This window comes from Pleurodeles waltl, chromosome 4_2, assembly GCF_031143425.1.
Source record: "Pleurodeles waltl isolate 20211129_DDA chromosome 4_2, aPleWal1.hap1.20221129, whole genome shotgun sequence".
In the NCBI taxonomy this organism is placed as follows: Eukaryota; Metazoa; Chordata; class Amphibia; order Caudata; family Salamandridae; genus Pleurodeles; species Pleurodeles waltl.
Window position 1 is genome coordinate 605,345,891 of NC_090443.1, and position 21,711 is coordinate 605,367,601.

A 21,711-nucleotide genomic window follows, 5' to 3' on the forward strand; every position below is an offset into this window, starting at 1 on the left:
GGGCTGCAGCATGTATTATGCCACTCATGGAGAGCTCATGCAAGGTGTATCTGCAGACCTGCCGTTGCAGCCTGAGTGGAAGGGTGGATGCACCCTTTTCACTACAGGTGACTGCACCGGGTCACTGTACGTCACACCTAAGGTAGGCCCTCCTAGCCCACAGGGCAGGGTGCAGGTACCTGTGAGGGCACCCCTGCACTAGCAGTTGTTCCCCCACGAACTCCAGTTCCATTTTCCTGGACTTCGTGAGTGCCGGGACGCCTTGTTATGCCTGTACTGGACATAGGTCACTAACTATGTCCAGCTATATAATGGTAACTAAGAACCTAGGCATGTTTGGTCTCAAACATGTCGGAATCATACTCCAATACAGTTGCCAGTATTGGAAGTATAATTCCATGCACTGTGGGGGCTCCTTAGAGGTCCCCCAGCATTGCTCCTACCAGCCTTCTGGAATTTTCTGGGCAGCCCAAGCTGCTCCCACCCCTCAGACCGGTTTCTGCCCTCTTGCTGCTTGAACAGCCCAAGCCCAGAAAGGCAGAACAAAGGATTTCCTTTGGGAAGGGGGGGGTAACACCCTCTCCCTTTTAAAATAGGTATTACATGGCTTAGGGGGGGTAGCGTCTCAAAGCCACTGATATGCTTTGAAGGGCACATTTGGTGCCATCCGTGCATTAACTAGTCTACACCGGGTCAGGGACCTCCATTACCTGCTCTGGTGCAAAACTGGTCAGTGGAAAGAGGAATGACCACTCTCCATCAGCACCCCAGGGGCGGTGCCCGGAGCAGCTCCAGAGCGTCCCTGGGTGCTGCCATCTTGAATCCAAAGTTGGCAGGGACCTCTGGGAGCATCTGAGTGGCCAGGTCAGGCAGGTGACATCAGAGCCCCCTCCTGATAGGTGATCACCTGGCTATGTGACCAATCGCCCTTTCAGGACTATTGAGGGTCGCTCTCTTGTGTGGGTCCTCAGATTTAGCTTGCAAGATTCCAGCAGGACTCCTCTGCAACCTCTACTTCGACTTCTAGCCACTGGAACCGTAACTGGACCCTCCAGGACCCGACAATCTGCATCCACAACAAAGACTCTGCTTGCAACATTGTTTCCATGGCTCCTTCCAGCTTCTGCAACAATTCCCCAGCTGTGCATGCTCTGAGGGAGGCAAGTCTTCAGTCTACACAAAAAGGAAGAAGGAATCTCCCTTGGAGTGAAGGAGTCACTTCCCTGCAGCCACAAGCACCAACTCCAATGACACCATGCTGCATGAATCTCCTCTCTTCCTGAGCTACGTGGATCCTGCATCACGGATGGTGGTCAGGAGTAGCCCTCTTGGTCCTCTCTGCCAGCTGTCTAACTTTGGTGGAGACAAGCCCTTGCCTTCCCATGCAGGACAGTACCCCTGTGCACTGCGTCTCTTGCAGCTACCAAGGCTTGTTGGCATCTCCTACAAGGGATCTTCAGGCTCCTTGTAGTCTCTGCCCCCAGCACTCCTTTCTGTGACGCACAACCCTCTGTGTGCTTCTCCGGTGGTGTGGGACCCTTTTCCAGTTGTGCTGCTTGGGCTTCTCTGCTACTCCTGGTTCCTCATCCAGTGGGTCTCCTGTGGGAGCTGCCTCTTCTTCTGTGGACTCTCTGCCTTGCTGAGGGGTCCCCCTAGGGGTTGAGCCCTCCTGGGCCTTGCTGTTCCCGGCAGCTCTACTTTTGCTTCACCGTTACTTCTGCCTTTCCCAAGGCTTGTCAGTGGCTCTTCCTCGCCACTGACCAACTGCAGTCATCCATCGTGGGACGTCGACTGCATCCTCCATGAACTCTTCACCTGCTCCAGGGCTGAATTCCTGACCGTCTTCGTCCTACTGTCGACTAACTCCTGCAACCACAGCTGGGTGGGTAGTATCTCCTGCTCCCCCTGGACTCCTCTGTGACTTATGGACTTGGTCCCCTTCTTCCACAGGTCTTTCTCTTCAGGAATTTACTACTGGTTTCCTGCAGTCTTGTCCGGGTGTTGCATTTTCTTCTTTTTGTTCCTTTTGGGTGGTTTGGGGAAAATCCAGTAACTTACTCCTATCGTCCTGATCGCTAGGGGGCACTGTGGTAATTACCTTTGGGGTTTCCTAGTACCCCCAGCTCCCCTCTACACGTTCCACTTACCTAGGTGGGGGTCCTGCATTCGCATTCCATTTTTTTTAGTATATGGTTTGGGCTTACCCCAGGGTCACTATTGTCTCCTTTCATTTGCACTGTTTTCTATTCCTATTGCTGATTACTAGTGTACATATCTAGTGTGTTACTTATCTCCTATTGGAGGGTTGCCTCTCAAGTGCTTTTTTGTAATTGTGTCACTAAATAAAGTACCTTTATTTTTGTAACACTGAATGTTTTCTTTCCTATGTGTAAGTGCTGTGTGACTACAGTGGTACTGCATGAGCTTTGCATGTCTTCTAGGTAACTCTTGGCTGCTCATCCACAGCTACTTCTAGAGAGCCTGGCTTCTAGACACTGCCTGCACTGCACTAATAGGGGATACCTGGACCTTGTATAAGGTGTAAGTACCTTAGGTACCCACCACACTCCAGGCCAGCTCCCTACATATGTGTTCCTTACCTCGATGTATATAGATAACCAGATATTTAACCTGGTCCTCACACCAGGAAAGAGGGAACTCACAACTCAGGGGTGGAAGTTATCTCCGTGAGGGGAAACAACTTGAATTTATACCAATTAATCCGTAATCCAGAGAAATCGCCAAACCGAGCAATCTCCGCAAGCACCGGACTCAGGTTTGTGACGGAGAAACCAGAGGATGTCATCCGCATGTAGGGAGACCAATAGGGGGCCGGTCTTGAATTGCAGTCCTTTGTGTAAGTGTTTCTCCTGAAGGTGCTGTATTAGAGGGTCTACAGCAATTATGAAGAGGAGGGGCGATAGGGGGACGATTTCCTCTAGTGATGGGAAAGACATGCGACAGTGTGCCGTTAACTTGAATACGGGCAGTAGGAGAGGAGTACAGCTGCATGATTAAGGAGATAAAGCCTTGGGGCATGCCGAGCTTGCGGAGAGTGGCCTCTATGAAAGGCCATTCTATAGAATCAAAGGCCTTTTCCGCATCTAGTAGGGCAACCATAGCCGGTATTTTAGAGGAAACTCTATGAAGGGATGCGAACATTGTACACGGGTTAAACAACATGGATCTGTGAGGCACAAATCCCGATTGAGCTGGTGAGATTATCTGGTTCAGCAGTAGAGACAGCCGGTTAGCCACCATCTTTGCCAGAATTTTACTATCAAAATTCAGAAGTGACAGTGGTCGGTATGAACCACATAGAGTGGGGTCCTCGTCGGGTTTAAATAACAAAGTGGTCACAGCCTCCCGAAGCGTAGGCGGGAGCACTCATTTGTCCATTGTCTCCTGGTACACGTCCAGAAGGTGGGGGAGGCCAAGGTGTGCTTGTATACCTTATAAAAGGCACTAGTAAACCCATCCGTGCATGGCGCCTTAGAACCATTTAATGAATCAGTGGGCAGCATCACATCCTCAGCTGTGAAGAGCTCACTTAAATACTGCTGCTGTGCCGAGCACAGCCACACCATGGCCACCTCCTCCAGATACTGCAGCATCTCAGCGGAGCCGCCCTGCACGTGGGTGGTGCAAAGTTGCTTGTAATAATTAAATAGTAGTGTCTGTACCTCTGAGGTCATTGAGGTCATCAAGCCACTGGGCCCTTGTTGTTCAGGGATATAAGAAATTGACCAAAGCAAATACTGGATTGCCAATATGGCCCACTGGACTCGGGATAAATTTTATGAACTAGACCTTGGATCGTCCGACACATGCTGGAGCTGTGAGAAGTAAACAGGAGACTTAAAACATGCTAATAGAGTGCACCGCCACCAAAAAGTTCTGGCAGGACATCAGTAATACAATATCTCAAATATTTATACAAAATTGATTCCTACTTTAGCTTCTATTACACTAGGCATCCTCCCCACTGACATAAACAAAGAGAACAGTCTCCTATGGGAAGTTCTGGTCACAGCTGGCCTTAAAATTATTCTCACTTAATGAAAAGACTCATTTAAACTATCCCCCCCACACACGGTGGGAACGGGTCCAATTTACCATAACCGCCTGTAACTCACTAAGCTTATACTTGAAGACAACACCAATGAAGAATGGTAAACTCTGGTGCAAATTAGACAACTTTATGTCTCACTCGTCTATGCAACCATGATCATCTGATCACTCCATCATTCATGCATTCACTTACTCGTTCTCCCACCCTCCCTCTCCTCACTGTCCCGCCCTTTCCCCATTTACTCCCTACTTTCTACCCCCATCATCTTCTTCTCTTTTCTCAGCTTCGCTCTTTTACTCTGTCTCATTCGCCTACAACTGAGGTACCTTAATCATTCATCACAACATCAAAAACTGCTCCGTCACAATACATACGTTGATTAACCTCACCTCATCATTGCAAACTAATTCACTTATCTATACCCTCTACTTTTATAAATTTGGACCGACTTCTCATGCTATATCCTAAACTACTACTGTTCCTGATTGATCTGATGGTACCATACAATGTATTGTTTCTTTTCATTTATGTTATTTAATTCTCCTATTGTATAAAATCCCAATAAAAAACTTGTGAAATAAAAAACATAATTTATCTTTTATCAGTTTAGATTACTTGTCTTTGAGTCCAAAATGAATCAAGGTGTGAGCATGTGACCACATCATTGTTGAGGCTATGTACTCAGTGTTGACAGTGTCTCCTAGTCACCTCCATGACAAGGAAAATACTGTAGTCATTAGTTTTTCTTTTCTTTCTTTTCCACCTAGCATTGCTTCTAAGCTAACCTTAGCCGACTTAAACCAAATCCTTTACCGGTGTGACACTGAAGAACAAGAAGACGGCGGAGGAAGTTATAACATTCCGAACTGGACTCCACTTAAGTACGCAGGTCTCCAAGGTCAGACGATGCATCCCTCTTTTATAAAACGTACATGGACTTGAGAGATTGGCACTGTACCAAGACTGTTTCATGCTCTATGGGGTTGATAAAGCCTTTCCTTCCTCTATAATCACTGGCAATAGAAAATGTTTCCATTGTTGATTTTTCTTAACGTTGGCAACTGTGATTTGTGTCAAAAATGTATTTGTTTCTTAACTTGAGTCTCCCTCTATTTTTATGAATGCTTTACTGTGTCAGGCCTCAGTCAGTGATCTATATGTTCGCTGGCATTTGTAGCTGCAGATACACATGCTATGCACTGTTCCTGCCATCTAGTTTTGGGCTCGAAGTGTTATAAGTTGTTTTTCCTCGAAGAAGTCTTTTCGAGTCACAGGACCGAGTGACTCCTCCCTTTCGGCTCCATTGCGCATGGGCATCGACTCCATCTTAGATTGTTTTCTTTCCGCCATCGGATTCGGACGTGTTCCTCTTCGCTCCGGTTATTCGATTTGGAAAACTTCAAAAATCGCCGAAAATCGTCAGTATTGTTCTCAATCGCGACCCATCTTGCATCGACACCTCAGCACCTGTGAAACACACCTTCGGTTGCCCTTTGGGGCACCCGCGCCCATCCTGGGACTGGTTGGCCCGAGCGCAAGAAGCGTCAAAGCTGCATGGACCGGACCCCGTTCCGATTCTGCCCTCAGTGCCAGGCAAAGTATCCATACACGGATCAACATCGGGTCTGTAATCTGTGTTTGTCACCAGATTACCGAGAGGATACTTGTGAGGCCTGCAGGTCCTTCCGTTCCAAGAAGACCCTGAGGGATCGAAGGGCGAGAATACTACAAATGGCGTCGAAGAGCAACTAAAACATCGATGCCGAAGAAGAGGAGATGGCCATCTCCATGCAAGGATCCGATTCGGATGATTCCGACGTGGACCGACCACTGACTGCAGGCCAGCGTGTGAAGTCGCCTGCCCCAACCCAGACCAAGACCAAACAAAAGGCCTCGGGGACGCCACTGCCAGAAGGCCATGGCTCTACCCAGAAAAAATCAAGCGGTGACCAAGTAACACCTTCGGCACCGAAAAAGGCCACACCCGCATCGAAGTCTTCGGACTCGTGTCGAGACACAGTCTCCGAAAAGGTTCGACACCGACTCGTCGAGTCGAAACCCCAAAAGACTCTTTCGGAACCGAGGCCTACTATCACCATGGGCATTTCGGTACTGAAAAAAACGGCTTCAGAGCCGACAAGAGCATCATAAAGTGAAGAACATGGACTTTCTAAGCAGCTTAAGGAAAGCCACAGATTTGAGGAAGAACTTCAACAAATGGAGGAATTTGATGACCGACAAGCCAGGATACAGATCCATAAGGACACTGGCAAGGTCCTCACAGCACCTCCCCTCAAATTTAAAAGGAAGCTGGCTTTCCAAGGACGTTTGGACACTGATCAGCCAAAGACTAAAGTGCCAAGAGAGCAATCTTCGCCACACCAGTTTTCCCCAGCACATTCTCCTCCTCATTCTCCTCAGAGAACTGCTTCTCCACTTGCTACACCCACTGCACAATTACCCACACACACTGTGCAGTCACATCAAGAAACAGACCCGTGGGATCTTTATGATGACCCTGTGTCAGACAACAGCCCAGAGTGCTATCCGTCTAAACCCTCTCCCCCTGAAGATAGCACCTCCTACACACAGGTTCTGAGTAGGGCTGCAGCTTTCCACAATGTTAGCATGCACACAGAACCACTAGAGGACGACTTTCTTTTTAATACATTGTCCTCAACATACACGTCATACCTAAGTCTACCCATGCTCCCAGGTATGCTCAAACATGCCCAACAAATTTTTCAGGAGCCTGTTAAGGGAAGGGCCATAACCCCAAGGGTAGAAGAAAAGTATAAACTGCCACCTTCTGACCCGGTATTTATCACGCAACAGCTGCCCCCAGATTCAGTAGTGGTCAGTGCGGCGAGGAAAAGGGCCAACTCGCAGTCATCTGGAGATGCACCCCCTCCAGATAAGGAGTGTAAAAAGTTTGCTGCAGCAGGAAAGAGGGTAGCGTCACAAGCAGCCAATCAGTGGCGCATAGCGAACTCACAGGCCCTCCTCGCTAGATATGACAGAGCTCATTGGGATTAGATGAACGACTTCATTCAACATCTCCCCAAAGAATATAAAAAAAGAGCTCAACAGATAGTTGAGGAGGGACAGGCAATAACGAATAACCAGATAAGATCTGCGTTAGATTAAGCTGATACAGCCGCAAGAACAATAAACACTGCAGTTACAATTAGACGCCATGCATGGCTTAGATCATCAGGTTTTAAGCCTGAGATTCAACAGGCGGTCCTCAACATGCCATTCAACCAGCAACAGCTATTTGGCACACAACTGGACACAGCCATAGAGAAAATGAAAAAGGATACAGAGACAGCCAAAGCGAAGGGAGCGCTTTACTCATCCCAATACAGAGGGACATTTAGGAAGCCGCAGTATAGGGGGGTTTCAGGCCACAACCATCAGAACCATCCACCTCACAGACAGAGCTCTCATACCAAACACAGTATCAAAGAGGGGGGTTTTGAGGGTCCTTCAGAGGGCAATTTCCCAAATCAAGGGGAAAATTCCAATCTACAAAGCAAGCCACTAACAACAAGCAGTGACTTTGCCTTCACCCTCCCCCAACACACATCCCCTGTGGGAGGAAGACTGGAAATCTTCCACAATCAATGGTCAAACATAACAACAGACACATGGGTACTATCAATTATCCAACATGGTTATTGCATAGAATTCATGCATTTTCCTCCAGATATTCCCCCAAAAGCGTGCACACTATCGTCGCAACATCTAACAATGTTACAAACAGAGGTGCAGGCACTATTAACAAAACAAGCCATAGAACTAGGACCTCATCAACAAAAAGGAACAGGGGTCTATTCCCTGTACTTCCTTATTCCCAAAAAGGACAAAACACTAAGGCCAACATTAGATCTCAGGACTCTCAATTTATACATTCAATCAGAACACTTTCACATGGTGACACTACAAGATGTAGTCCCATTACTGAAAAAGGGAGAATACATGTCTACACTGGATTAAAAAGATGCGTATTTTCACATACCCATCCATCCAGCTCACAGAAAATACCTCTGGTTTGTTATACAAGGAAAACGTTACCAATTCAAGGTATTACCCTTCGGGATAACAATAGCCCCCAGAGTATTTACAAAATGCCTTGCCGTAGTAGCAACATACATAAGGAGACAACACATGCATGTATTCCCCTATCTCGACGATTGGCTAATAAAGGCCAACACTCAAGAACAGTGCCAACATCACACACGTTATGTAATAGATACCCTACACACACACTAGGGTTTTCAATAAATTATCAAAAATCACACTTGCAACCATCCCAAATTCAACAGTACTTGGGAGCTACACTCAACACTCAGAAGGCGATTGCAAGTCCAAGCCCACAAAGGGTGCAATCATTCCACACCATGGTGCCAAAAATACAACCAAATCAGAACTACACAGTCAGATTTGTGATGAAACTCCTAGGTATGATGGCATCATGCATCGCAATTGTCCCAAACGCACTGTTACACATGCAGCCCTTACAGCAGTGCCTTGCAAAACAATGGTCGCAGGCAGAGGGTCATCTCCAAGATCTAGTGTTGATAGACCGCCAAACACATTATTTGCTTCAGTGGTGGAATCCCACAAATTTAAACAAAGGGCGGCCTTTTCAAGACCCTGTGCCTCACGCCATTCTCACAACAGATGCATCAATGATTGGGTGGGGAGCACACCTCAACAATCACAGTATACAGGGACAGTGGGACAGCAGGCAAAAACAGCTACGCATAAATCACTTAGAGCTGCTAGCAGTCTTTCTAGCACTAAAATGTTTTCAACCTCTTCTGGCTCACAAACACATTCTTGTCAAAACAGACAACATGACAACGATGTACTACTTAAACAAACAGGGGGAACACACTCATCGCAACTTTGCCTCCTAGCACAAAAAATTTGGCATTGGGCAACTCACAACAACATTCACCTAATAGCTCAATACATTCCAGGGATTCACAATCAATTAGCAGACAATCTCAGTCGGGATCACCAGCAAACTCACGAGTGGGAAATACATCCCCAGGTACTACACAAACACTTTTGTCAGTGGGGGACACCAGACATAGATCTGTTCGCCACAAACCAAAACGTAAAATGCCAAAACTTCACGTCCAGGTACCCACACCCTCAGTCCAAGGGCAATGCTCTATGGATCAACTGGTCAGGGATATTTGCTTACGCTTTTCCCCCTCTCCCACTCATTTAATTTCAAGTCAACAAACTGTTTCAAAACAAACTCAAAATAATACTTATAGCACCAACGTGGGCACGACAACCGTGGTACACCACACTGTTGGACCTCTCAGTAGTACCTCACGTCAAGCTTCCAAACAGACCAGATCTGTTAACGCAACACAAACAACAGATCAGGCACCCCAATCCAGCAATGCTCAATCTAGTAATCTGGCTCCTGAAATCTGAGAGTTTGGCTATCTAAATCTTCCAAACGAGTGTATGGAAGTCATTAAACAGGCAAGAAAACCTACCACCAGGCAATGTTATGCTAACAAATGGAAAAAAAATGTTTTCTACTGCCAAGCAAAACACATCACACCATTGGATGCGTCCATACAAGGCATAGCCAGGTGGATAGTGAAGTGTATACAAACTTGTTACCTGAGAGCTAAAAGACAACTACTCATTACACCAAAGGCACATTCCACTAGAAAGAAAGGAGCAACAATGGCCTTTCTAGGAACATACCAATGACAGAGATTTGTAAGGCAGCCACTTGGTCCACACCTCATACTTTTACCAAGCACTACTGTGTAGATGTGTTAGCAAGACAACAAGCCACAGTAGGACAGGCTGTATCAAGAACATTATTACAAACAACTTCAACTCCTACAGGCTCACCACCGCTTTGCGGAGGATTACTGCTTTGTAGTCTATGCAGAGCATGTGTATTTGCAGCTACACATGCCACCGAATGGAAAATGTCAATTACCCAGTGTACATCTGTTCGTGGCATGTTCCGCTGCAGATTCACAAGTGCCCTCCCACCTCCCCGGGAGCCTGTAGCCGTTTAAGTTACAATTATAAATTGTACATAAGTCAATAAACATTCCTTTACTTCAACTTTGTATATACATCTCTATCCCATTGCATGGACATCTTTCTATTCTCACTTTATCACTCCTACCTTACCCTCTGCGGGAAAACAATCTAAGATGGAGTCGAAGCCCATGCGCAATGGAGCCTAAAGGGAGGAGTCACTCGGTCCCGTGACTCGAAAAGACTTCTTCGAAGAAAAACAACTTGTAACACTCTGAGCCCAACACTAGATGGCAGGAACAGTGCATAGCATGTGAATCTGCAGCAGAACATGCCACGAACAAATGTACACTGGGTAAGTGACATTTTCCATTTAATGAGTAGCGAATTGTAGAGGCATTAAAATTGAAACAGATCTATCCACATGTGGAGCAGATTAAACTTTTCACATTGCCTGATTTAAGTCTCAAAGTTTTAGTGCAAGTCTGTTGGCCAGCAACACAGTAGCTTATGTCAGTTTCCTATAAACCACATTTATAACAGTGATTATTCAGCATGCTTGATGTCAAAGATGCTATCCCTCCTCCGCACCCGCTTGAACGCAATTGTAAACCAGTTACTGCCGGGGCCAAACGTTTTACTCAGAAGCAGGTGGCAGCAGTACAAATATCAGTGTGCCATACCTAGGCTGTGTAGGCTTAATTCCACCTCATGCCTCCTTTATCGACTGCCAGGCACTCCCTGCTCCTATATCTCACTCTTACATGTTCCTTTTTTTCTCATTTTCTCTTTTTTTCCCCCTTTTTGTGTATTACCCCTCTCCTGGGAGTCAAAGTGTGATGAGGAAAAATACTTTTCTGTTCCCAAAAATGAGTGTCGTTGGGACCCGTCTGCAACCCCCGACTCACATTAAGCACTGCTTGCTTGTCCTTTTGTTCTGTCTGGACTTCATTGTATCTATCTTGCTCGAACAGCGAAAGGCGCCTATTTATAGATGGGATCCAATCATAGTAGGATATTGCCTCAAAATTTAGCACCTCCATGCTGGTGGTAATTTCCTTGAAGAACACTGTGATACTACTTTCTTTAAAAAGGACAGAAAAGGTAGTATTTCACATTACTGTCATTTTCGCACCGGTCAGAATGTTATTATTGTTAAATTATTGTTGCAAAAGATTGTGTGAAGCAACGCTCACCCGAAGACAGCATTTGCTTTACAAGGACAATACCATGAAAAGGAAACTAATTAAGCAGGCAAAACTGGGCTTTATTTGGTTTCTTAGTATATGTTTTTTCCGTTATTTTCGCAAACTGTTGAAATGTATTGAAACTGTACTTCCTGTACTCCCTACAGCTTGAATGTTGTTGGATAATAGGCTGATAAACTTCACAGCACTCAAAATGCAGTAGCTGCATCACACACAACCTTACGAAAGGTGAAATGTATATGCGATTGTTGAACATACTTTAAGGTCACTTTATACCTTCTAGAGGTGCGCTCACGGCTGTGCAGCCTTCAACATTGACAATGAACTAAATATTAAATAAATAAAGCTCTTCTGACGTGAGCAGGTGGCTTTTCTTCTGAATTATTCCACCTTTCAATGGGCGAGGCATAGTAAAGAACAAGACTCGACATTCAACACTCGCCCATAAACGTTTTACAAGTTGTTTTAGCAGTTACACAGTAGCACCACTAGATGTCAGGAGATCCATACCGTTAAACAAATTAAGTTAGGCAGTGCTAATATTCACATCGAAGCGCAAAGATGACAACTGTTCTGTCAGTAACTTGTTGGTACTTGCTTTTACTCCCTACAGCGTCCTACCACCCTCTCAAATAATTGAACACAGCGAATTAAAAGTTGGCCCACCACAAAGTGCCCCGTAAGCTCGTAGGCCGGTAGCATGCACCCAACCTTCTCTTGTGATAAAACGTGAGTCTTTGATGGTGCAGAAACGGCCGCAGTATATTCAAGCAACAGATTAAAACATAATGGTTCAAAATTATCCCCCAAACATAAAACACAGTATTGCCAATTGACGGTTGATCCGGTTCAGTGAATTTTGTCCAACACAGCACCTCCTATCAGCACCCTGGCCAAATGCCCTCTTTCAGCAAGGGTCTATCACATCCTGCGACCTCCAGGCTACATTTACTCCCAAGGTGTTGTGGGCGGTCCTTGTGCCTAACCCAGACTGCAAGTGGCGTGTCTGCCCTCTGCTGACCTTGTGCTTACCAATACCCTGCTCCCCGTGCGCCTGTCGTGAGGCATCCCGAGGGCACGCACTTGGGCGGCTCCTTCTTTGGCTATTGCTCTCCAGCTGCTGTCCCTCTGTGCTGTTCCTGCTCTCTGGTGCCGCCTGAGCCATGCTCTGCTGCCCGCGATTCTGGGTGGGTGGGCCAATGACAAAGGCTCTTGACCTCTTTGGGACAAACTCCTCCAATGATCCTTATAAGCCTGATGGCGAACTTTGCACGTCTTCCTGCTTGTGGATTCCGGTGGGCGCATGCGTGCCGGGGAGGCACAGGCGGAAGAGGCCGTGACAAACCCCCTACAGCGTGCTTTTTGCTGCTATACAACAGAACCACTAGATGTTAGGAGCTGTATACAGTTAAATAAATTGCCAGGCAGTGCTAATATTCACGAAAACCTCGAGGCACAAAGATGACAACTGTTTTATCAATAACTTGATGGTACATGACAGCTAATGTGTCCAAGAAGCCCCTCACATTTCTCCATCACACCACACAGCCCCACAAGGTACCAATTCAGACACCATCCAGTGATATGTCATGTTCGATGTATATATCCTGGCGCTACCCAATCCTTGATTGTGGCCTGTCTTTACAGTCAATTTCTGTGGCAACTCAAACCAGAACGAATCCCTGCTCGGTAAAAGCTGGAGCCATTAGGTATTTTCATTATTTTATCCTAATGTCTCCCAGCCTTACTTGCTCTAGCTGGACCTTTCTTTCCCCAACAGTTAGATCCGAAGCTGCACAAAGAGTTTCAGACTAGTTTCATTTTAAGGACCCAACACTTCCAAGCCTGTCTTCAAGTCGAGCGCAGGCCAGATATCTTTCAATCCTCTGCCCTCATCCACACACATCCACACATCTTCATTTAGGCATTGTTCAGGTTATCTGGTTCCTAATGCGTAGGCTCACATTGCAGCAGTGGGTACATCTCAATAGTAGGATTGACTGCCGTACTGAAATCATTTTGGAGAACCAAAATATAGCAAAAATACAAAGGACCCCTCACCTGGAGACTGTCTGTACAGAGGTCCTGGTGGTCTGGTGCATATTGTAAGAGACCTCTTGTGAAACTGGACAGCTGACTGAATTGTGAGGGCACATGGTGACCAGTAGTTTAAAGTTCTCATAATCTATTATCCGTCGGACATTGACACTTTCATGGAGCTCGAATCCCTTAGTGAAATAGTCAGGGCCTGATACAGTGAGAGCTGCACGAGATCTCGTAGACTCTGTTAGAGACTTGGATGGTTGTTTTTACTGTCACTCAAAAGCACCAGACTGCTGTTCACAGGAGCTCCTAGATGACTGCGCCAGCAAGGGTACAGAAACATACATCTACTGTAGTAGTGGTGTAAATAGACTACAGCGATTGGAGCAGAGATTTAAAGAGATAGGACTAGCCCACCCAGTGTCCTTCTCACAAGTAGAGCACTCTCTCTTATTACATCGGCCATGAAAGTTGCCATTTCTTCCCCTCTTGCAGTTGTGTTCTCTCCTTGGGGGGCTTCAAAGGGATTCCTAAAGTTGAATTCTACTAGTTCATTGGTTTGTGCCCCTAAACCAACTCCTACAACAATTCCATGTCCTTGCTCCACATTTCCCTGCTGTATGATGTGTTGCTGTTCTGGGGGTGACATTCAAGGCAAAGAGCCAAATTTAGAAAATGGCAGTTGGGTTACTCCATCACAAACGTGATAGATATTCCGTCTGTCTTACTACAAGTTCATATGCAATAAAAATAGGACATGGAAATGGGACCCTCAGAGGGACAGAGCTTATCTGCTTCCCACACCAGCCAGTGCAAAGTTATTCGGAGACGCCCACATCAAAGGCATTGCAGCACATTGTGGCCTAGTTACATAAGAATATTTCACAGCGAGCTAGAGACATAAACCCTGGAAGAGCAGCGTTCTGAATGAGCCAGCTGATCGTCCACATTTCTCCCATCTACTGCCTTTCCATGGCTCCCTTTAAAGCTGTCAGTTGCTGAGTGTCCCGTCAGAGCCACTAAGACAAGGTATTTTGATTACTGAGATGTTTCCTGCACAATAGATGTACTTATTTGCATAAAAATACCACGTTTCAAATTCAACAGATTCAAATAGATTATCAAAATACATAGTTGAATTTGTGTAATTTACATACATTTGCATAATTGAGACCACCACCAAACTCAACATCCTATTGTATAAATGTGTCTCCTTTTGCAACTGTTTGATGACTAGGTCCTCATATAAATCCTACATTAGTATAAGATGCAAACTCATGTAAAATTATATGAGTGGGTTGCTCCTGCTGAACGGCTTTTCTGGATAGGTCGCATACATAACTTGTAGCCTTAAATAACTCAGTAGGATATTGAACGTTTTGTTTTAGCAATACCTGTTGCATATGGGGGAGGACAATTCTAATTTTGTTCTACAGATCAGAAATCCGTATCATGTGTATTCTAGGGACAACCTTTTGAAATGATTAAATCTTTTGGTAAGTGGTCCCTTCTCTTCATTATCAAACTGGCAGTGATTTCTGGAAATGCAGACTATACGTTCTACATATTTATAATGTCTTTCATGTCTGTGGTTCAAGTTTTGGTTTGGTATTCACGGTGAATAACACTTTAATATAATAAGTCATGTGAGCTGTTTGCCTTGAGAAGGCATTGCTTTTGATCTTTTAGATTCTTCTACATATGCACAAGACATAACGAAGGCACAAGTAGGTGTCATGTAATGGATTATCGTTTGAGAAGGCAGTTCATCAGTTAAAGTGTTTATAATGTTTACATTTGCCAACCTTGAAGTGCAGGGTAATTAATTTTAATTTTGCCTTGAATTTTACAATGAAACTCGCCATCAAGTAACCACCGAAATGTGATTTGTTTCGGGGTGGCTTTGGGCCTCGTGTCCCAGGATATGCTTATTGGTCTCTTGGGAAAATGGCAGGAGAATTTCACAGTTATATTCTACACTTTAGATTTTATATTTTTTAACATTTCTGCTGGAGTTAACGTGTGCACCTAGAAGCAGAATTTACTAACTTTTGTTCAATTACATCTTAAATAGACACTTCTGAGGTGTCCTCCAGACTTCTCCAGATATGCTTCTGGTGGAATATTAATCTTTATTTGATGTCTTTAACATGTAAAAACATTTCCTCTTGCTGTGGGGTTCATCTGAGTTGCTCCACAACAGGTGTTTGTGAACGTGGCCATTGATGGCAACTCACATAAATATATAGCATTTCCAGCATTTTCTATCCCTTCACCCTCCCAACGTGTGGACTCTTTCTTCCTGTCCCCCGCCTCATCTCTGAGCCTTCAGATAGACTGTAATCGATATGCTGCCAGTTAAAAGCTACAATTTGTATGTCAATGTATTGATTTTCATTGTACCTTTCATACGGTGTTAAATGTGGTTTAAATAGGAAAAATCAAGTAAACAATTTAAATTCACCTTCACATACCTATAGATATTATTGATGGTGTGCTCCAAATCTCGTAAATGACTTTGCCATAACCTAGAGTGTGCATTATTATGCTCCTTGTCATTTCGAGAAAATGCCATACCTAAAGCTCTGTAGTAACTGCATTTTTGGACTTCTAGTTTAACTGTGATGCTAAATGGCCTTTTTCAACTAGTTAGCCTCTTATGTGTTCTGTCACGTTTAAATAAAGCTTATTCCTCTTGTGTTCCACGCCAAACTTCATTGCATATTTAGGAGGGTGTCCAGTATTGGATCATTTGGGCTGATAAACGTATTATACAATCACTCTAAAATGGATATCCTGAAACCCATGCATGTACCTGGACTCCTATGCCTATAAATTACTCCCACCTCTCTTGATGCCATTTTCTATTGTTATGCAATGATTCTGTTTCTTGGGGTCTTCATCTGTAAGGGTGCCGTCAAAAAGTGTTTTTTTGGTTTTAGGATTACTATCTGTCATGGTGGATATTCGTCCCAAGAATGATTTGGGCCACCCATTCTGTGATAACTTGAGATCTGGAGATTGGATGATTGATTATGTCAGCAATCGTCTTATTTCACGTGCTGGTGTTATATCAGAGGTAAGCAATTTGGAAACAGTTATTTGCTGGTAATATGTAATGTAATGTTATGTTATGTTAAGGCATTAATTCTTGCATCGGTAGGCAACCATTGGAGTTGGCTCTAGGTCTCCTTTCTTTGGTTCACTATTGGGAATTCTGAAAAGAAGTCTGGCTGCCATGGTTTGGACTACTTGTAATCTTTTTAGAACACATTTTGGAGATCCTAAAAACGACAAATTCCCATAGTCCAGACAGGAGATCACCAGGGCTTGGATCATCGTTCTTTTTGAGTTTCCTGGAATAAAATGAATCATCTTCTGAATCGTTCGAAGTATACCAGAGCAGGAGGCCGCTGCTTTTTTTGCATGGGCATCCATCGACATGGATTGATCTAACCACATTACCAAGCTTTTTATAATAGAGTTGTGGATAGAAGAAGGTCCCAAACAACTAGGCCAGTTAATAGCCGGCTGAGGGTAAAGATGATCTCCCAAAGATTTTAGCTCCATCTTTTCCCCATTTAGTTTTAGACAGCAGCTTGCCATTCAATTAGCCACTTTTTCCAGATAGGGAGCTAGAAGCAGATTTTCCAAGTTGGAACCATTTGTAAAAGAGACAACTAATTGGGTATCTTCTGCGTAGTCGACTAGAGACAGTTCAAACGCTTGTATGTTGTTAGCGAGTGCACACATATAGATATTAAACAAAGTGGTCTTCAGAGGCGAGCCCTGCTTTTGGAAGACAAAATGTCTGAAAAGCAGGCATTTTCCATTATTTGGAAGGTTCTATCGTTCACAAAAGATTCCAGACATTCCAAAGCTCCATCTTGTATCCCCACTTCTCTGAGCCTTCTTTCCAGGACTGTATGATCTACGGTATCAAAGGCTGCGCTTAGGTCCAAAAGAAGAATAGAAGTAATGCCTCCTTGATCCAGTAAACTTTTTAATTCCTCCGTCACTACCAGAAGTGCAGATTCTGTGCTGTGCTGTGCACGAAAACCCATTTGAGTGAGATGTAGAAGGTGGTTCTCTTCTAAAAAGTGTGCCAGAGTGCCATTGACATGTTTTTCTAGCAATTTACCGAGCCCTGGCAGCAGGAAAATGGGCGATAGTTGCAGGGTCTAGGTGGACCTTCTTCATCAAGGGTCTAATCACAGCATGTTTCCATTTTTTTGGCACCGTCCCTGACCTTAATGACTGATTCATCAAAGTAATTATAGAGGGAAGTAGCACCTGTAGACCCTTGGATAGCATGTTCAAATGGACTGGGTCTAGGGGAGAACCCGACTTGACTTTACTTATCAATGCATGGGTAATACTGTCACCAACCTCTGGGAACTGGGATAGGACAGCTGATACTGGGGTGAGGAGAATGTAATCTACCTGGACTATAGGTGCAGCTGTATTATCTGCCAGTGGACATAGATATCCATGACTTTCTTTTGAAGGAAAGCCACTAGTTCATTACATCGATCCACAGAAATTGCTGGTAAAATATTACCCTGTCCACTGACCATAAGAGATTTGACAATCCTAAGTAACTCCTTCGGAGAGTTGAAAGCCTGGCTGATCTTTTCCTTGTAGGACAAGGCTTGAGCTTTCTTAATTTCATTATCATTAACCCTAATAGCATGTTTGTATACAGTCTTTATCGTAGGATTGTAATTACTCCTCCATGATCTCTCCAATTTCCTGCTCTGCTTCTTCAGTAAGGCAAGGTGGCTATTAAATCAAGGTGCTACACTTGGCTCCTATTCTTCTTTAAGGGATACACTTGTCTAATGATCTCTCAATCCACTGTTCTGACGGACTATAGGTTTTGTCTATATTCTCTCTTAACTCTGGTTTTGAGGCCAGTAAGGTGTTCAACCAGGCTGTGGACGAGAGGTTGGAACTGTGAGTGGACAGAACGTGCGGCCGTGTTATGTGCTGGCTTGGTTATGGCTTTCTCTAAACAAAATGGGATAAAATAATGATCCGACCAGGGTACGGGGAGAGGTTGTTCTACCTAAATCTTTATATCTTTGCTAAAAATAGGGTCAGCGTATGTCCTTTCTTGTGTGTGGGAGAACAGACTTTGTGAATAAATTGGACTCCTAAATCCATTAATAATCTTTTTGCGACTGCATCGTTTGCCTCATCCAGGTGTATATTAAGATAACCTAAGATTGTGATATGTCTTTTTTGGCAACTAGACTGGCTAAAAGCTGAGATATAACCTCCACAAATGCAAGGCTAGGGTGTGGGGGGGTCTGTAGATTAGTACTCCAGAGAAAGTGTAAATAGGGGAGAGTGAAATACCAAAATGAAAGTTCTCACAAGCAGGAATTTATAGTGGGGAAGTCACACACCTAAATTCCTCTGTTAAAATAATGGCAATTCCACTGCCACCTTTACCTCTGCGATCAAGCCTTTTTATAAAATAGCCAGGTGGAAGAGCCATCACAACATTGGGGCCAGAATTATCATTGAGCCAAGTTTCAGTTCCAAAAAAGACGTCCAAATGTTCTACTTGTAATAGTGATTTACTTCCTGTCTTGTGTTTGGGAAGTGATCTACCATTGATAACCCCCATACTCCAAGAGCTCCTTAAGGAGCAATGATACATTTTACTCAGACTTACACTTCGAGCAGCAGTGATCCATTTTATCTACATGGTACAAATCAAAAATTGGACATAAAATAATTGCTGTATAGCTAATGGGACTAAAAGTGGTTTGGAAAGGATTCCTAGCCCCTGGTCCCATTTGGGCGCAGATGGGTGCAGGTGGGCTTGCATTTTGTTTTTTTAGGATAGCTATCTGTCATGGTGTCTATTCAGCCCAATAATTATTTGGGCCATCCATTATGTAATAATTTGAGATCTGGGGATTAGATGATTGTTATTTCACATGCTGGTGTTATAGCAGAGGTAAGCAAATTTGAAAACAGTTATTTGCTGGTAATATTAATTGGCTTGTTACTTTTTAGACCATTCACCCTTGTGTGTCTGCCTCCCCTTGTTTTTTGTTCATTTCAGAGGTTATTTAGAGTTTTACCTTCTAAAGTGGGCAAATGGGACAACTTCTGATTTTTGATAGGTTGTCCCAATTTTGCCTAAGTCCAAATGACCTTTGTTTTGCCTACGTTGAGTGAACGATTCTCACTGGTGACCAGGGTTTATCAAAGTTATCTTAAAATATTAGATCACTTGTTTTATGTTTAACTTTAGGGTGCTAAGATGTCTACTGATTAAGACATAGTTTTAAATTTTACAAATCTGCAGGCTGCATTCCTAATCACTTCTTGGAATTAGTTTACCAAAATAGCTTCAGCCACTGCTGCATGATCTCAATGGCTGTTGTAATTGTCAGCACCTTAAGTCGTGTGCGCCATTTTAAGTACATGCCACTGGTTGATGTGTAAGAGTTAATTGTAAACGTATTAATTATTGCACATTATATGGTAGAAATTAGTACGGGGAGAGAACTAATCTTTTCTTGTGTAGTAGTGAGAAAATATGACACACAAACTTCATAGATTAGTGTTGGACTTTGCCTTTTCTGCAAGGTAGTCCCCAAACATTTTTCCTTCACCCTCTGTTTTTCTGAACCAATTTCTGCTGGCTTTTAGGACTCTGTGCACTTTACCAATGCTAAAGTGCTTGTGTTATCTGCATAAAACATAGTAACATTGTCTTATACCCAATTGGCATGTTTAACTTCCTTATAAATACCTAGTATTGTGGCACTACATGGGCCCAAGGCCTGCAAATTAAATTCTACTAGCGGGTCTGCAGCACTGAATGTGCCTCACACTTAAGTAGCCCTTTAAACATATCTCAGGCCTGCCATTTGCACCCTGTGTGTGCAGATTTTAAACTGCCATTTCAACCTGGCAAAGTAAACATTTTGAAAGGCCCAAACCTTCCTTTTTAATACATGTGTCTATTAATTGGTTCTATGGTAGACCCTGGACAGCCCCATGGGGTGGGTGCAGTGTATTTTAAAAAGTTGGCATGTTCTTTAAAGTTTTACTTGTCCTGGTAGTAAAAAAACTCTTACATTTGTTTTTCACTACTCCAAGGGTCTACCTCTCCTACAGGATAACATTGGAGTTACATTATTACATTTAATAAGTGTAATTTCCAAATAGAAGCAGGTGACCCCTTCTTGTTTGGTGTCTCTGGATTAACTTTTTAAAATACTAACTTATGGTGAAGTCTGATTTTAAATTGTAATTTAGAAAGTTGGCATTTTCTTGCCTTAGCCATTTGGTGACTATAGTCTGTCTCTGGGTCATATGACTGGGTATGGCTGACAGTTGGGATTTGTGTATTTCTCCTAGGCCAGTGGTTCCCAAACTTTTTCAACCCACAGCTCCCTTGACCAGTTGGCCGTTGGACGCGGCTCCCCATTACATTACATTTATTTTGGGTGGGGGGGAGCTACAGTGTCCACTGTAATTCTCATTCATCAGCCTTCTAGCAGAGACGTTGTATAACGATGGCTAATGCAGCATCAGTTCACAATGAAGGAAAAGAGAATGCATTAAAATGCCAAATACAGTCCTGGCAGCTTGTTGTTTCTGTACACCATCAGACAATGAAAAAGCATATGTGTAAATTCCTACTGCATACATTCTGGAATTAAAATTATATCAATTTGTTGCAGGGGTAAGCCTGAGAATCTATAATAGTTTAAAGGCCAGACTGACTGTTACTAACACAGGAATGTAGAAAAACATGTTAACACCAGCATGTTTCACTACTTCAAAAGAGAGTAAAATATCAGCAGTATTCCAGCTAAGCTGAAAGAATGCAACAATGAAAATAAAACTGAGCCAGCTTGAGTGTGTAGGGGGCAGGGGTACCATTCTTCTGAAAAACTGCACTTTTTGTCTGGATGAGGTGGCTTACAAAAGTGGAAACGCAGATAAGTAGAACTAAAGCTGTCCTTCAGCAATAAAAATGATGCAACTAGAGTTGCTGTTCCGAAGTCTGGAAATCTGTGCTCATACTGGCATTTGGTGGCTATTATAGGAACTGCAGTTCATTGAAATGATCTGCAAAGGTTCACTGCTGAACAATGTGTGCAGCATTGATAGTTTTGCAGTGACCGTGGCACCCCTGGCTGAGGTTGGTGGCGCACCGGGGTGCCACGGCGCACAGTTTGGGAACCACTGTCCTAGGCAGTCAGGTGTAAATGGACGGACCATTACTGACAGGACTGGAGGGAGGAGTTAGGCCCAGCCCCAGTTACAATTCAGTAGGCTGTGTCCTGTCTCTACACAAAGGGTTGCGTACACCTGTAGTTA

General features: G+C 44.1%; 1 protein-coding gene across 3 annotated transcripts in view; it reads left to right on the forward strand.

The window, feature by feature from the left end:
• The window catches only part of AGL (amylo-alpha-1, 6-glucosidase, 4-alpha-glucanotransferase), a 419,432-nt gene that overhangs the window by 189,704 nt on the left and 208,017 nt on the right, over nt 1–21,711 (forward strand). For all 3 annotated transcript variants that reach the window (XM_069232148.1, XM_069232150.1, XM_069232149.1), the window contains exons 21-22: nt 4,840–4,970; nt 16,299–16,435. In XM_069232148.1, the coding sequence (XP_069088249.1) occupies nt 4,840–4,970; nt 16,299–16,435 (268 nt within the window). The remainder of the gene's footprint in view (nt 1–4,839; nt 4,971–16,298; nt 16,436–21,711) is intronic.